This window comes from Cricetulus griseus, chromosome 8 (genome assembly GCF_003668045.3).
Source record: "Cricetulus griseus strain 17A/GY chromosome 8, alternate assembly CriGri-PICRH-1.0, whole genome shotgun sequence".
Classification (NCBI taxonomy): Eukaryota; Metazoa; Chordata; class Mammalia; order Rodentia; family Cricetidae; genus Cricetulus; species Cricetulus griseus.
In genome coordinates, this window is record NC_048601.1 from 91,086,377 (window position 1) to 91,103,595 (window position 17,219).

Consider the following 17,219-nt stretch of genomic DNA (forward strand, 5'->3'; position numbering starts at 1 on the left):
AGGCTGCAGTGAACATTTTTGTTTGTGATTTTTTTTAGCTTGTTTTTGAAACAGTTGCATTAGCATGCTTTCTCAGACATCCTGGACCAGGGGTTGGAAACTTTCTGAAAGTTGCTACTCCTTGCTGTTACTTCCTGGAACATGGTGATGTGTGTGGCAGATTGACAGTTCTTACTTATTGGATGAACCCATGTCTAATTCCTCCTTCACAGTAAAGTTTTGGCATTTTGTGATTTCGTGTCTACCAAAAGGAAGGGGGCTAGAGTTGCTGACTCAGGTCTGCAGTCTCCACTCTTGCTTCCTGATGAGCCTTCCTGGCAATGCTGCCCTCAGCCAGTCACTGGGGCTGCCACGGAAGGGGAGGATGGATTGATCTGAATTTCACGTCATTCCCTACATGTTAGCTGCTGTTCTCATTTCTGAGACAAAACATCTGACAGGAGGCAACTTAAGAAAGAAACAGCATATTTTAACACACAGTTTTGGGGAGTACTAGGTGAGGAAGCCATAGCATCAGGGGCTTGACACAGATTTCTGGTCACACTGCATCCACAGCCAGAAAGCAGGGAGCCATGGATTCTAGCATTTGCTGGTATCCCCTATTTATTCTGGCCAGGACCCCACCCCTCAGAATGGTGCTGCCACATTGAGGATGAGTCTTTCCACCTCAGACGACATAATTTAAACCACCCTCCTGAGGCATGCTTGGAAGCTTGTCTTGTAGGTGATTCTAGAGCCTGTCAGATTGACAGTATCAACCATCACTCCCTCTCTACCCCCTCCCCAGGTTTATGTACCTGAGGGTGGAACCTCTTTTGAGTAGTAAAATAGCTAAGTATAACTTGGAACAAGAGAGAAAACATCATGAAACGTACCAAGGGCTGCTGAGTACTGGGATTTCTTTCTGTGATGCTGAAATGACAACTTGGTGGTGTCTTGAAAGATTATGCAGACTCCAGTTAGACTGGTGATGTCACATGTCACCACAGATAAGGGATCCCTGAGTAGGACCATCATTTGAGGTCCGAACTCAGGCTGGATCCGGAGTCCTGCTGGAGTCCTGGCTAGAAAGAGCAGACTCAGGAGACTTCATCATTGTTATTTTTTCCCACTTGCTTCAACCCTGATGTGAGTGTGGCTAGGGATAGGGAAGGGGAAGGTGGTGACTGGGTTGTTGGCTCACTGAGAGTCCAATGCTCCATTCTTACAGGTTACAACTTGATAAAGGACTGTGTACAAGTGACATCATTTTGCAAGCGTGACTAGGGTGACATTTCATGTATATACTCTTGACTTCTCCCTATCTGCTGTGTGATCAGTTCTGGGAATGTTACATTTTGAATCTAAACATGCATCCCCTAGTCCAATGTTTTGAATGCCTGGTTTCCAGCTTATGGTGCTATTCTGAGGGCAGTGAACCCATCGGAGATGGGACTAGCTGACAGAAGTAGGTCACTAGGCAGGGGCCTTTGTAGATTATACCTGGCCTCTGGCCCTGTCCCACATTCCCTGCTTGTGGTAGTGGGTGAGTACAAAGAAGTCTGTCAGCCTCCAGGTGGTTTGGAATGCCTTCTGAAGATCAGTCCGGAGCCCAGGAGATACTTGGGTGAAGGACATGAAGAGGCAGAGTCTGATGCCCACAATGGGCTCTTTTGTATTCTTACCAGATGGTGGTGATTGAGGCTGTATTTTTTTATGGTTCTGTCATGACAGATTAAAATGGGGACAGTGGCCTGGGGGAGCATGTATTTATAGTGGAATATATGACTTCTATATAGGAAACCCTGAATTCAATACTGAGTACCCAGGAACAAAACCCAAGGCTGGCAGTTCCCATGAGGGTTCTGAGTGTAGGGTGGACCCTGAAGGGACCCTGACAGCCCTCACTTGCATGTGGTCAGATGGAGAGCCAGGGCAACAGCTTGGTGTAGGACATTTGACTGTGGTGAGGAACTGGGTAATTCCCAGATGACTTGATTGACAGTGGAATACCAGGTGGTACTGCTTTGCTCCTTAGAGTCTGGAAACCCAGGACAGAAAGCAAGCAAGTCTTCACTTTCTGTGCTTTGGGAGGGGATTGAGGGGGGATGGACGTGCCCGGTGACTCACATGGCAAGGAACTGAACGTCTGACTAGAGCTCAGGTATAATATAAACACTACATTTGCTGGGAGATGGCGAGAAGGACCAGGGCTGTTCTTCAGGATGGGTGGTGGGAGGGAAGGCTGTCCAAGGACTGTCCAGGAGGATCTGCCATGCCAAGTTGCTCCCCTGATGTTTGCAACAGTAGTATGGATACAGGTGTCACTCATCATCCTCCATTTTCATCCCCTTTCGGTATTTACCCCAGCTGCTGGCCATCTTAGTTACTTTTGATCCTTGCAGGCACAAAAGTTCCTGGTCACAATAACTTAAGGGAGAGTTTATTTGGGCTCACACTTTGAGGGTGCAGTCTATCATGGCGAGAAAGGCCTGAAAGAGGGAGCGGGTCACGTCATGTCAGCAGTCAGCTCTGTCCTGTCCGTGTAGTCTGGGGCAGCAGCCCATGGAATGGATAAGAATGGTCTTTCCTACCTCAGTTAACCCAATCTAGAAACCCCGTCCTAGGCATGCCCAGAGCTTTGTCTCCTGGGTAATTCTGGAGCCTCTCAAGTTGAGAATCAATATAAACCATCACAGTGGCTAAAGAGGTGCTAAGCACCCTAAACTCTGGTCAGTCCACAGCTGCACTCAGTCGGCATGCAGGCGTGCCAACTGCATTTTACTGAAAGTCCACACAGCACAGGTGCCCCCTTCCCAATTGGATGCTGGTGTGGCTTCCCCACGAGGCTTCTGGGAAGCGGGCAGCCCGCAACACGGAGACGTCTCAACTGCTTTCAGATTCCTCTGCTCTGTTCTTTCCAGTGGTTGTGGAGTCAGACTTCGTGAAATATGAAAGCAAGTTCGAGAACCATGTGAGTGGGAGCATCGGGACGGTTGTGGGGAAGGTCAAGCTGAATGTCGGCGCCAAAGGTCTGGTGGAGGGTCGCTCTTCGTTTGGAACCCTGCGGAAGCAGGAGGTGGACCTGCAGCAGCTCATTCAGGATGCGGTCGGGAGGTAAGGGGAATTTTGTTCTGCGCAATTGGGCCGTTATACATCTTATAAGGTCCTTTGATTGGACCTCTGCCAAAATGTGGACTTTACTAAACAGCATGGATTGAAGTAGTCCTGCAACTTTCTCGGAGCGCATTCTTTATTTTAGAACTTACTAACTGCTTTTATCTTGAGTAGAGACCTGGGAAGCACTGCACCTTATTTAAAACAAACAAACAAAGAACAAAAGCAAAACAAACAAATAAAAACCCGCCCACAGTAGAAAGATGGAGTCCCGCTTTAAAATTTTTTTAAATTTATTTTGCACGTGTGGGTGTGGGTCGGAGGACAACTTGCTGGAATCCGTTCTCTACCTCAGCAGTCTTGGTGGTCAGGGCAGTGACTTTACCGCATGACCCATCTTGTCAGCCCCTGGTTTGTTTCCAGGGTTTTGCTTTCATTTGTGTATTTGTTTGAGACAGTTTCCTTGTGTAGCCCGGGCTGTCTTTCTTCAGCTTCCTGAGCTCTGAGTTACAGCTCTACACCGCCACATTCTGTTCAATGAATCAGCATTGGTTTTGTTGGTTTGATGTCGGTGCTGGATCTTGAACAGGGCCTGACGCACTCTGGGCAAGCGCTGACTACATCAGCAGCATCCATATTTTAGAGTATTAATATCAGAAGCAGTTAATTGCCAAGTCTGCTTTGTGTCTGCATTTTTCTCATGAGGAAGAGAGCGAGAGCATGGGCTTCATGGGGGAAGAGCTGGGTTACCAAGTCAACATCTTGAAGGAAATCCTGTGTTTATTCATTTTTATCCCAGTATAACTCATCGTTATTGACATTCTGTCTTGTGTCAATTCAGCATTCAACAAGTAATTCTACTGACTGAATGGGATATATTTTCCGTACTGACAATGCCGCAACAAGCAAAATGCTGTGACTTCTGTCCAAATTCTAGTGGGAGATATTCCAAATATGGAGTTAAATAAAGCATGCACTAGATTGATGCACTTGGAGGCATGGAGACAATGTAGCAAAGGAGGAATAGAGCTTTGCAGCGAAGCCAGAGAAGACTGGAGAAATTGTCTTAGAACAAAGGAGGGGAAAACAGGCCCTTGGCAAGGATGCTGTGTGCTGTGACCAGGATAGCTTCCCCAGGGTGACCTAGGGGAGGCCCAGGAAAGTCGGGCCCCTAAGGACCTAGAGGCCACTGGAAAGACTTTGCCTCTCAACTCTGAGTAAGATGGGATGTCCCCGGAGATTCTGAGCGGGGAAGTGACATGTTGACTTACTCTTTAGATGGATCCTCTTGGAACTGGATAGGGAAAAGAATGAATGGATGGGCACAGCCAGGGGGCCAACTGAGAAGTTAGTGCAATGATCCATCCGAGATGGTATTTCACTGCACACTGAGCCATATGTACATCGCCATGTGTAATTTTTATCACCCTATCCCACTTAAGACAGGAAATTCAAATGCAAATGCATATGCGTCAATGGAAAAGTCATTTAAATGTAGGTGTCGGTCGCTTATCTCTTCTGATGTTCTTAGGGCTGGGTGTGTAGGTCAGTGGTAGAGCACTTGACTAGCACCAGCAAGGCCCTGGGTTCTAGCCCTGGCAATGCAAAAAACAACAACCTAAAGATAGCAAGTCCTTATTCTTAGAATTCTAAGAATGATATGCTTATTGAAGAAAACTATTTTTTAAATTAACAAATAAAAAGTGAAACATCAAACACACATGTCAAGCATTTGGTGGAGATTTAGTACAGGCTGCACAACGTTAGACTTCAAAGCTGGAAACCTATAACTGACCTGTTTAGAGGACATGAAAGAGCACCATCGGGTATTTGATACCTCCTGGCTTTTCCTGGGACTCCCCCAGGACCTCGTTCTCAGCCAAAGAACTTGTGGGTCTCTTTGGTACTGGGTGGGAGACACAGCCACTCTGTGGTTAGTCCCTAGTTTCCTTCCTTGGTTGCTCTTTTCAACAAAGACACCTTCCTTCTCTCCTGCATTGGACATTGGGGAAATATTGTTTGTGTAAAATCAAAATATAATGGGGCAATGTTCATTTTCTTTGCTAAATCTGGTGCCTCTGTTATAAGGTGGAGGACAGGAAGGCTGGGAAAGTCCAGGGCCTTTGATTGCCCACTCTATACCTATGCCCCTTTTAGCTTCAATTTGCAGTTTTGTCATTTCTATTTCAGGAACCAGAGCACACTCTGCAATCGCATCTCCTGATAGAGGGTTTTAAAGAAAGTCTTCATGATTCAGGTGTAAAAGCTACTGCCAACAGGAAACTTGGGAGTCGGGGGTGGGGTCCTGTGAGCAGCTGTGGAAGAAAGAAATTTAAGAGGGAAGAGAAAGGGAGAAGGGGAAGGTCATCTCCAGGGCACCTACTATGTGCCCGGCAGTGGCTATTTATTACCTCGTTTTCTCTGTGCAGCTGACTGACTGCTTTTGCCTGTGAGGGAACGAAGGCTTAGGAAAGGGGAGTTGTTTGTTCTCAGTCACAGAGCTAGGGTCTGTGTGCTGTAGCTGGAATTCAAGCCCGTATTTCTTGGTTCCAAGCCTCCTGTTCTTTCCTCTAAACCTTGCTTGAATTGGTGGAGGTAAAGTGATTTGGATGTGATTCAGGGTACCCCTGAGGGTATTCCTGGGTGAAGCTTGGGCTGGGCCCTGTCCTTCCCCAGTACTTGGGAATCATCAGGCCTGTTCCCTCTGGACATGCCTGGATGGGTTGAGATCACCTGGGAAGATGGTTTACCTGTGGGTGTGATGGGAGAATGGATGGTTTGGGGGAGTTAAAGAATGTTAAGAAATACATGTCAGGATGCAGCCATCAGTAGAATGCATGATTGGCATGTGTGGGCCCCAGGTTCCATCCCCAACACTGAAAATCAGAAAAACAAAACAAAACAACAGTGCAGTCCCTGGACCCAGGAAGCACTTTATCAGGTTCTATTTTGCTGAGAGCTGAAGGTGAGCTGTGTGGGAAGGATAAGGAGTGCTTGCCTAGTCTTCGAATGGATCCCAATCAAGCTAGCATTCCTGTGACTTCATACTAGAGTAATGAATCCTTATCTGCCCATCTTTGGACTCCTGGACCATTATCAAGATTGATAAGTGCTGTGGATGCAGCTGAGGCCTTGGGCACAGTAACGAGTGATGCCTCTGCACTATATATTCTCAAGGGCATATTTGCAGCCAGGCATTTTTATTTCAGTCATTTAGATAAGGTATCATCTGTATACAAGTTCTGTACGCTCTAAAAATCCCAAGTATTAGAGCCGGTGTGTAGTTTAGTGTTGCAGTTCACTTGCTGGGTTTGCTTCAGATCCCCGGATTGACCTAGGTAGCACCATACGAAAGAAAAAGCCCAGGTATTAATTGTGTTGCCTGCAGAATGTATCCACATCTCAAACTCGACTCTCTCTTTGAAACTATGCCCATATATACAGAAGATTCATTTAGAATTTGGGGAATCATGCTTCTAGATACCAGAGCGGATTATTTTTAATGAGTCATGGGTTTAGCTTAAACATCCTTGATGGAAACTATCCTAAGAATATATTCCTTCTATTGATTTACACGGAAACTGATAAGTGTATTGAGAATTCTCAAAACACAGATTTGTGTTTTAGTATTTGTATCTAATATTATTTTGTAAAAACTCTCAAAAAAAGTGTTGTATTATCTTCTGTCATCCAGCTGCCACTTGTCACTGTCTTAAGCCTGACAGCCTTACTTCAGCCCACCTTTGCCAGCAAGCACGTGACTGCCTCAAATCTCCCAGAATCTGGAGAACCTCATTCCTGATACATAACTTGGATGGATTTAGTAAGCTGTGCTAGCCCCTGGCCTCAGTCTCCCCAGGCTACACGGTCTTTGTTTTGTTTCTTTGGCTACTTTTGAGGTCTAAGTTGATTGTGACCATAAAGGCACATCCAATTTTTATTATTTACCGTGCTTTTAAGCAAATTTTGATAAAGCTGACTATACTTGTCTGTGTATACATGGCAATTAGAAAATTGGTGCTTCGTGAAGGGTTATACTCTGGCCCTGGACACATGGGGAAGGGCCCAGGACCAGCACAGGAAGATTTGGTGGACTTTGCAGAGCCCCCGTTGAGGGCCCTACCCTGCCTGGGGAGTGGTGGGTGGATGGGGTGGGGGTAGGCTGGGGGGGGAGGAGGGTGGGGGTGAGGGGAGGGAGGGGGAGAAGGGACTTGAAACAAGCTTGCTCCCTAACTAGAACTAATAAAAAAAAAAAAAGAAAGAAAATTGGTGCTTGAGGAAGAACTCTACATTAATTATATAAGTTAATATATCGTGAAGGAGATGGTGTGACAATAAATCTTCACAATTACTCAGAATGTTTTAAAATGATATGGAGTCAGCCCAGGTACTTATTTGGCACACACTAAAAACAATGGCACCCTACTCTGGCTCATTTTCCTTTCTGGAGGAGGCAAAGGACTCTCATGAGTACTGGCTCAGTGTTGACACTTATTTGACTTAGGAGTTTTTTTCAAAGGGATCATGCCTTGCTTTTTAAAGAAGAACATGTGTTGCAGAGTTGGACACACCCTCTTTTCTCCTGGGTTCATTTCTCTATGGAGAGCGTTTGGTAGTCATGCATTCATTCTGTGCACTCCTCTGCTGCTCATTGTCCTTTTCTTTATTCCCCTTTTTCTTTGTTCCTCCTTTGGGGCAGCATGGCCACAATGAAAATGATCAAAGTGAGGGCACTCTAAGGTCTGGGGAGAGCTCAGCCAACAGAGACACCTTATGCTCACTTCTTAGTGTTAACAGCCATTTTTAGACCCATGGTTGGGTGGTAAAGCAGGTTTAGTGTGTGTGTGTGTGTGTGTGTGTGTGTGTGTGTGTGTGTGTGTGAGAGAGAGAGAGAGAGAGAGAGAGAGAGAGAGAGAGAGAGAGGATTTTACTATGTAGCTCAGCCCTCTGACTCCCAAATGATCAGATTACAGATGTGTATCATTACATCTGGAAGGTTTGTTTTTTAAAATGAAAAAAAAAAAACAATTGTGGAAAGTATGGAATAATGTAGATTAAGGAATAAAGCAATAAATATATACCACTCCCTGTCCAGCTCAACAAAACTTTCTTTCCTTCTCTTTTTCTCTTCCTTCATTCTTTCTTTCTTTCTTTCTTTCTTTCTTTCTTTCTTTCTCCCCTTCTTCCCTCCCTCCCTCCCTCCCTCCCTCTCTTTTGTTCTTTCTTTCTAGACAGGATTGCTCTGTATAGCCCAGGATGTCCTGGATCTTGCTCTGTAGACAAGACTAGGCTCAGACCCAGAGATCTGTGCATCTCCCGAAGGCTGGGACTAAAGGCGTGCGCCACCATGCCTGGTCTATAGCATTTAAAAATCAGAACCAATACCTAAGAGGCATCTTCTTTTGCCTTCATTACCTGAACTCCATTAGCAAAAATGGTTTTTGTATTTCTTTGAGAATTAGATGAGAACATAAACAACCTTACAGCTGCACCTGGCTCATGGGTAAGTCCCCCTTAATCCCTTCACGGGGTTGTGAGTGGGTTCATTTCTGACACAGAAGAGCCTGGGGGGAGGTCCGTGCTCCTCCAGGAGAGACACAGCCAACATGCTGAGATGGGGGCAGGAGCTGTGGAGCTTAGAAGTGAGGGGAGGTGCTGGCCCCGGAGCTGTTCGTGTGTCATTTCTGGTGCACCCTCTGTACCTCTTGCTCTCTTGGGAGTGGGGGATAAGTGTCAGAGGATGAGCTGGTGTCCATAGCTGAGTTGGCTGGGTTGAGTCAGGCTCTGGGATTCTGGTGGCATGTGTGAGTTCCCCCAGACTCTCCAGAGTCTGACAAGGGTGACAACACCCACCTTTGCATTTCCCGTCTTCTCTCCAATCAATCCCTCCTAGGAGCTCCATCTGCTTCAGTCAAAAAGCCAGGATGGGATATGGCTTCCTGTTCACCTTCTCTTTTACTCCCGATTCTCACCCATTGATTCTTGCTCTTAAGTACTGGTTTTATCTGTTCTCATCTTCCCAGCTTCCTGACCCTTTCTCTTCCTTTCTTATCAGCCCACCTCTGGCCTGTTCCCTCTCTGGCTCCTCCACAGACAGCCAATCAGATCGTGTCACTGATCACTACCTGCTCATACTTCTGGGTGCCTTCCCTGCCCCAGGAAGTGGCCGGCATATCCACACCAGGCTGTCTTCCCCTCGGTCCTATTTGAAGGCTCCTTCACTTCTTTGATCCACACAGCTTTTTCTTCCTGCCACAAATGGCCGGTTCCTGATTCTCCATGCCCCAGGCTAGACCCTCCTGTTGGGGTGCTGAGCATGCTGTGAGGGGTCATCTGCTGTGAGTTAGTTCCTCCTGACGAGCACCTCTTGTCCAGTGGGAACTGGCAGCACACGGACCACTGCTCGCTTGAAAGAATAATTAGTTTATCTTCATTTTACATACGAGGAGTTCATTTCAGAAATTAATTAGTTTGCCTGGACTCAGGATTTAAGGTCAGACCCACAAACCATATGATTTTTCCAGTCCAGCTGCTGTGCATGGAGCCTGAAAAGGAAGAAAATTCCCAAGGGGTGATTCAGGCATTCACTTTGCTCAGCTTCATCCTGCTTCTCATCTCCTGGCTTGCAGAACCACATCACCTGGTGGCAGTTAATTAATTACATAACCTAAAAGGGTGAGCATCTGTAATTACTTAGTCATTTTTCCCCTTTCAGTCTCTCTCGGTTGTTCTGTGCGATGAAGGTACGCTGCCGGAGATGGGTGCATTAGGAGCAGGTGTGTGTGTGTGTGTGTGTGTGTGTGTGTGTCTGTGTGTGTGTGTGTGTCTGTGTCCGTGTCTGTGTGCGTCTGTGTGTGTGTGTGTGTGTGTGTGTGTGTGTGTGTGTCTGTGTGTCTGTGTGTCTGTGTGTCTGTGTGTGTGTGTGTGTGTGGTGTGGGGCAGTCACTTGGGGAAATCATGTGCAGTTAACATTGTTCCCCAGCTTTAATTCTTCTTGCAGTTTACAAACATGAAGACATCTACGTCTTCACAGCTGAGTGAAAGAGAATTGGAGAGACAGAGACAGAGAGAGACAGAGATAGTGTGTGCATATTTTCACTATAGCCACCCCTTCTTCGCTTCAGGGGGCATGGTCCAAGGTCTCGTGTGTGATAAAACTGAACGTAGTATCAGTCCTCTGTTGACTATTTTGTCATGTACACATGCATGGTAAAGCTTTATCTATAAACCAGGCAGAGTAAAAGGTAAACTGCTAATAAAATATTATGTTTAGAGCAATAAACCACGATTAGGTGGTGACTCACTGTGAAGTTATGCAAATGGCTATCTCTCTGTGCTGTTGCCCTCCTCCTCAGGGTGGTGAGCCTTGAGAAAGCCTGTGTCATCAGGGGAAGTGAGATGAGCAGCTGAGGACTTAAGACTTACCACGACCATAACTTTGTGGTTGGATAATGACAAGAAGATTAGCACTGTTTTTCCTTCAGTTTCACAGGTAGATTTGCCTTACTGTTGGTCTTGGCACTTACTCTCTTTGCTTTCCTTATTAGCTTGAGAGTTTAGTTTCCCTTCAAAGGAAGCATGTTACAGCATCTTTTGGGCATAACAAGCTGCCATCACCAGTTCCCCTTTGGGGGTCATTATTAATTAAAATATACCGGGCGTTGGTGGCGCACACCTTTAATCCCAGCGCTAGGGAGGCAGAGGCAGAGGCAGGTGGATCTCTGTGAGTTTGAGGCCAGCCTGGTCTACAGCGAGAGTGTTCCAGGACAGGCTCCAAAACAATACATAGAAACCCTGTCTCGAAAAATAAATAAAATAAATAAATAAATGGAAGTTACTTGAACACAGCCACTGGAACATGACAAGTCAACTTGGTGGCTGAGGCTGCTGCTAGGTGACCCCCTGGTGAGTAGCATAAACGTAGTGGACACACTGTTTGAAGGATGCTTCATCGCCCAGGTGTGTCTCCATGATAGTTCGCTACATTGCTCCGAACTGTGAGAATTTACTCCTTTTGGATTGTGGTTGACTTCGGGGAACTGAAATCATGGAAAGCAGAGAGGAGATGACTGGAATGGTCATCCTGGAAGTAAGGATGTCAGAGCACAGTAGTTAAGATTTCTAGAAGTTTCTGCCCTTCGGTCCAGGTTGTGTATCACAGTGGTGGAGGTTTCCAGAATTCTTTGTCTCTTGCTTCATGTTGTTGTAGTTTGGATCTAAGTGTCCCCACAGTTCACCTGTTAAAGGCTAGGTTCCCAGCCTATGATGCTACTAGGAACTGGATTGTTGGAAACCTGCCCTCAGGGGAACTATTGGGGATCCCTGCTCCTCCCTTGTCACTTAACTTTCTGGCTCTCTGGCGAGGAACAGGATTCATCCACCACATAGTGGTTACATGTTATGCTACACCAGTGGAGGGGCCAAGCAGCCATGGAGTGAAATGGCTCAAGTCCCTCAAGTCAGAATGAGTCTTCCGTCCCTCCCTTGTGGAAATCACTGTTGGTGGTCAGCGAGCAGGTGACTGTGTCTGGAGGCTCTGCTGCCAGTATTCCCAGAGCTCTCACAGGGAGCTGAGTGGAAAGACTGCTTGCTTGTCAAGAAGCAATCATGGATTAAGCTGTGCAGGGCCCAGCATGACCTCAGGAGGGAGAGGGAAGATGGGGGCAGGGTGTCTGTTTGGACAATGCTGAGTTGTTGCGCTGAGACTGTATTCTATCCACAATGAGCTGTGTCCCTTGGGTCCTTGACTTGAGAGTTGTCTGTGCTTTGTGCCTCTCTGTGAAATAAGGATGACAGTAACTTCACGAACAGTTAGCGGGTCTTGTTACAAAGAATATTTCTTACCCCAATTAAGGAAACATGCCGAGGTAGGAGTCCTGGTTAGCCGAGTAGTTAGCTTGGCATTGGTGTGGACCCGGGTAGCATCCCCACCTGTTACTGTCTCAACAGCCTGAGTTTTGGTTCTAAATGAATGGTAGTTTATGTTATAGACCACAAGGTCCAGGTGTGGGCAAATGACCTGTTACATGTGACTCCTTTTTAAGTGGGAGAAAAATCTTCCCAATGTTTTCCTGGGTCCCAATGAACAGAATTGTTCCCTAGTCCTTAAGGAAAATATAATGACTACAGCTGGTTGAGAGATGAGTCAAAGCTCATGGTAGGCCTGGACCTGACTCCCTCCCTGCAGCCCATGGCTCTTCAACCCCTGTACAAAATTGGGGTGTCCTAAAGGTTCCCATACTCCAGGTGTGTGTGTGTGTGGGGGGGGTTCCAGCCTTCCAAGTGCAGAATGCAGCACCATGCCTTGGGAATAGAGAGCTGAGTACTTCCTCTGGCTGTCCTGAAGCTCACAGATCTTAGGCTGTAGGAAGCACTGTCCGCAGGGGTAGGCAGGCCACTGAAAGGCAGGGGTGGGGGTGAGGGGAGGGGTGGCAGGCTTGCATTCTGGGACTCTAGGACACAAATAAAACCTTGGCCATGGACTTGGAACTGTGAGCCTGGAGGAGGCCGTTGTGAAAAATCCCCAGGCTTCCCTTCCCACTGTGAAGTGGCAGGAGGGCAGAGGCAGGGGTTTAAAAACATGCAGTTAGTTTTCATACCTAGCGCGGTGTGTGCACACTTTTGTTTCTCTTTTAACTGTAGCTAATAAATCAAAGCCTCTGAGAGAACCCCGCAACTGCCATAGCTTTTTTGGGGTGTGTGTTTGAGACAGGGTTTCTCTGTGGCTTTGGAGGCTGTCCTGGAACTAGCTCTTGTAGACCAGGCTGGTCTCAAACTCACAGAGATCTACCTGCCTCTGCCTCCTGAGCACTGGGATTAGAGGTGTGTGCCACCAACGCCCAGCCATAGCTTCAACCATCAATCCAGATCTACATTTCTGTGAACTGGTGATTCCTGTTTAACACTCTGGCAGTGGCAGGCTCTTTGTTTTCAGTGACTAACCCCCCCATCCCCCTTCAACTCCTCCCATGACCCTGGCCTCTTGGGTTTATGACCTCTTCTTTAATTATTGTTACGTGTGTACATGTGGGTGTACGTAGATACAACCTGTTAAGTCCATCCAGTATTGTGTGTGTGTGTGTGTGTGTGTGTGTGTGTGTGTGTGTGTGTGTGTGTACATGGGTGTGTGTTTAAACCTGACCACTTAGTAGGCTCTTTTTAATGTCCCCATCTTATTTCTGGGACAATGTCAAATCAATTCTTTCAGTGCTCTTTTAAATTTTTATTGATTTTATTTTATATGTCTGAGTATTTTACATATAAATGCACACACACACACACACACACACACACACACACACACACACATACATTTGTACCATGCACATGCCTAATGCCCATGGTGGCCAGAAGAGGGCGCTAGAATCCTTTGGAACTGGAGTTACAGATGGGTGTGAGCCATCATGTGGATACCAGGAATCAAACCCAGGTGTTCTGCAAGAGCAACAAGTGCTCTAAACCATTGAGCTATCTCTCAGGCTCCCCTCTTTTTTTCCAGTCATAGAAACTGAACTTAGACCCAACACATGCTAGGCAAGCCCTCTCCTACTCAGTAATAGTCTCAGCCTTTAACCAGGGTTTTAAATGCTTTTGATTCTTGGAACTTTCAGCGCATGGAATATAAGATTGTAAACTGAACAAGTTCATTGACCTTTGGTTTCCCACTTGCTCATACTGGGAGATCTCTGTTACATGGCAGTCATTGGCATGGGCTGAGGGAGGTCAGAGCTGTGGGCACAACTCCAAGCTATTTTGTGTCTATGCTTGAGGGCAGTTCCCACAAGGGGCCGTGAAGCCTCTCCTGACACTTAGGGTTATGCAGTGTTAGCAGGAAGAGGAGATGGGTAAGGATCCCATTAGAGATTATTTTGCACATGGTCAAATGGGCATCTTTTTTCTTCCATCCCCCCTCCATTCCTGGCAGATCCCTCTGAACTGAAGATGATAAGATTTATCCAGTGTTTGGCCTCCAAAAGATGTCAACACTATTTTGGAAACCAGCAAGGTGATCTCTTCCCGGGAGGGACAGAGGTGAAGGCCACCTGGCCTGGCCCTGCATTTAAATGTAGCTTGGTTAGGGAGTCATCATGTGTCTCCTAAGTCAGGGCTGTAGGATGGTGGGGCCTTTAAGCAATCTTGGGATGGTGTGGCTGAGGTTTTCCATTTAAAACAACGCAACATTAGCTTAGAACAGCTTTGCAGTTTAGCGGGTTCTGTTTGGGGCACACTGCAGTGTAATGAAGTGGTGATCTCTAATCTCATAATCACACTAGGTTCCCGGCGGGTCCAGCAGTTCCTCTATCAGAGTTACGGGTTGTGGTCCACAGTACTGTCTGATGTGTGTGGTCACGTGAGTCCACAAACTCACTGTCCCAGGCCAAACCCATTTTCAGACCCGAGGGGAGGCAACAGCTGGGAGAGAACCTTGGGGACAGCTGGGTTAATGTATATTCTGACAGGTGGGCATGCTGGGGCTTAACTTCAGACTCTTGTCATCAGGTCCAAAACACAGTGGTCTAAGAAGACTCACATGTAAATACCACACTATTAACAAGCGGGCTTTAAAGACCGAGACACAGTATCTGTGCATCTTTATGAGGTTCATTAAAGTCATTCAGTACATGTAACTAATAGATGATAAGCAAACCAGGGAGACCCGCACAGCTCTTTCTTTGAACATAAAGCAATGCACACTTTCCCAGTCATTTCTAAGTGTGTCATCAATCACAGTACTCTCCTAGTCAAGCATGCCTTAACCAAGGTCCAGAAGTAATTCCTCTGTGTGTGTGTGTGTGTGTGTGTGTGTGTGTGTGTGTGTGTGTGTGTGTGCGCCATGTGTGGGTGCCCCTGAAGACCAGGAGAGGCTGTCAGAGAGTCCCTGGAGCTTGAGTTGCAGGCAGCTGTGAGTGCCCAGCAGGAATGCTGGGAACAAAATTTAGATCCTCTGCAAGGGCAGTCAGCATCCACTACCGCTGAGCCAGTTCTGCAGCCCTTGAATTTCTTTCTATCCCAGGCTCCCTTCCCAACCCTCGGTGACTACTCTTCTATTTTAATCTGATGAGAGTGACTTAGATTCCCCACAAATGAATGAGAACTCGTGGTATTTATCTTTCTGTGTCTAGGTTATTTTACTTGATGCACTCTCCTCTAGTTAGCATCAATGCTGCTACAAATGACATGGCCTCACTTTTATAACCAAATTGCATGCCCTATGTATCCGCATATAACCATCTCATGTGCCTTCAACCCTTCCTCTTCTAAAGGTAGCCTGGGCTGCTTTTGCTCTAGTCGGTGTGGATGCTACTGTAATAAGCACAGAGCTGCAGGCATCGTCCACCTTCCTGGGATAACAGCATCATCTGTCTCAGATACCGGGAGGGCTGCTGGATACCATGATAGTTTTATTTTAAGTTTCCCATAATGACCGTGATAACTTCTCTCCCCCTCAGCTGTGCATGGATTCCCTTTCCTTCACATCTCAACAGCATTGGCTATTTTTTGTCTGACAATGGCCATTTGCTGGGGATGAAATGATATCTCGTGGTAGTTTGACTTGTATTTCCCTGATGATGAAGGAGACAGAGCATTTTTTTTCACAGGTCTGTTGACTGTCTCTCCGTTCTCTGCTTTGGTTCTACAGCTCATTTTCAAATTACATTGTTTTGGGGGTATTTAGCTTTTTGAGCTCCCGTGTATGCTGGATGAGGACCTTTTGGAAAAATAGCTGGCAGGCACTCCTCACACGCCAGGCTGCCTGTCAGCTCTGTTGGTTGTCCCCTTGGCTTTATAGTCACCTCTCAGTCTGATAGAGTACCACGTCTGCTTTTTCCTTTTGTCTGAGCTTTCGGAGTCTTGTCTAAAACCAGCCTTTGCCTTTGCTGACTGATGTCTTGAGGTTTTCCTGTCTTTACATTGTCATAGTTTCAGGCTAACCCTCAGGACTTCATCCATTTTCAGTTGGCTTAAGCAGGGGAGGGAAGGGAATCAAATTCTCTTTTGCATATGTATAACCAACTATGCCAGCAGGTTATCAAGGACACTGTCTTTTCTCCATCATATATTCTTGGCACCTTTGTTGAAATTCAGGTGGCTGTTGGATCACAGATTAGTTTCTGGGTTCTCTGTTCCATTCCATGGGTCTTTGTGTTTGGTTTTCAGCAAGTACCATGCTGTTAGAATCACTGTAGCTTTACAGTTAGTGAGTTAGACAGCTGGTTCCTGCATCCATCTATCCTAGTCTCCTAGGCCAGGCTAGCTCAAGATGTATTGTGTAGTTCAGGTGGGCCTTGCACTCACAATTCTTCTACCTCAGCGTCCCAAGGGATGACTCTGCAGGCACACACACCACCAGCTTTGGAGTGTGATTTGGAGTGAGGCGTTTTCTTCAAGATCACTTTGATTATTCTGTGATTTACACAAACTTTAGGGTTTATTTCTTCCCTCTTTGTTTCTGTGAAGAAGGGCCTCATTCTGTATCCCATTTACTTGGAACTCCCTGTGTAGTCCAGGCTGACCTGGAATTTGTGGCGTTCCTTCTGTCCCAGCTTTGAAAGGGCTGGGATGATAGGTGTGAGCTATCACCCTTGGCTGGAACGGGGTTGCTTTCTTAGTCCTGTTCCAGAACATTCATTATTGTGGTGTAAAAATGGTGCTAGCTTCTTTGTATTGACTTTTTTGTCTTGTTACTTTGCTGGATTTGTTTGTAAGTTCTAACAGCTTTCTTTTTTATATAACGTGATGGGCTTCATGTGACAGCTTTTTGGCAGTTTGTTTTCTCTCCACATAAAATCACACCATCTGCATGTGCCTAACTTAACCTGCCCTCTTTCCCTTGCCCAGTTGCTCCTGCTAAGACACCAGTACTACGTTAAATAGGAGTGTGGCATGGGCACCCTTGCCTTGCTCTTGATCTTAGAGAAAACATGGGTGGCTTCTCCCTAGTCACTGTGATTTGGCTGTGGGATTTTAACTACTGCTGTTACTGACCGAGGTGTGCTCTGTCTACATCCAGTCTGTGGAGAGTTTCTCTTTGCACAAGGGCTGTGTAGCTTTTGCAGAGACAGCTTTATTGTTTTGTAAGATGGGAAATGGCAGTGTCTCTGGAGTCATGTTTTTGCATTGGC

General features: G+C 46.4%; 1 protein-coding gene across 5 annotated transcripts in view; it reads left to right on the top strand.

Annotated features, from left to right (window-relative positions):
* Positions 1 to 17,219, top strand: part of Gsdme (gasdermin E) — a 90,983-nt gene that overhangs the window by 14,875 nt on the left and 58,889 nt on the right. For all 5 annotated transcript variants that reach the window (XR_003487711.2, XR_003487710.2, XR_003487712.2 and 2 more), the window contains exon 3: positions 2,904 to 3,096. Coding sequence is in view for 2 of the 5 variants with exons in the window: in XM_027429599.2 (XP_027285400.1) it covers positions 2,904 to 3,096 (193 nt within the window). In the remaining 3 variants the exon portion in view is untranslated. The remainder of the gene's footprint in view (positions 1 to 2,903; positions 3,097 to 17,219) is intronic.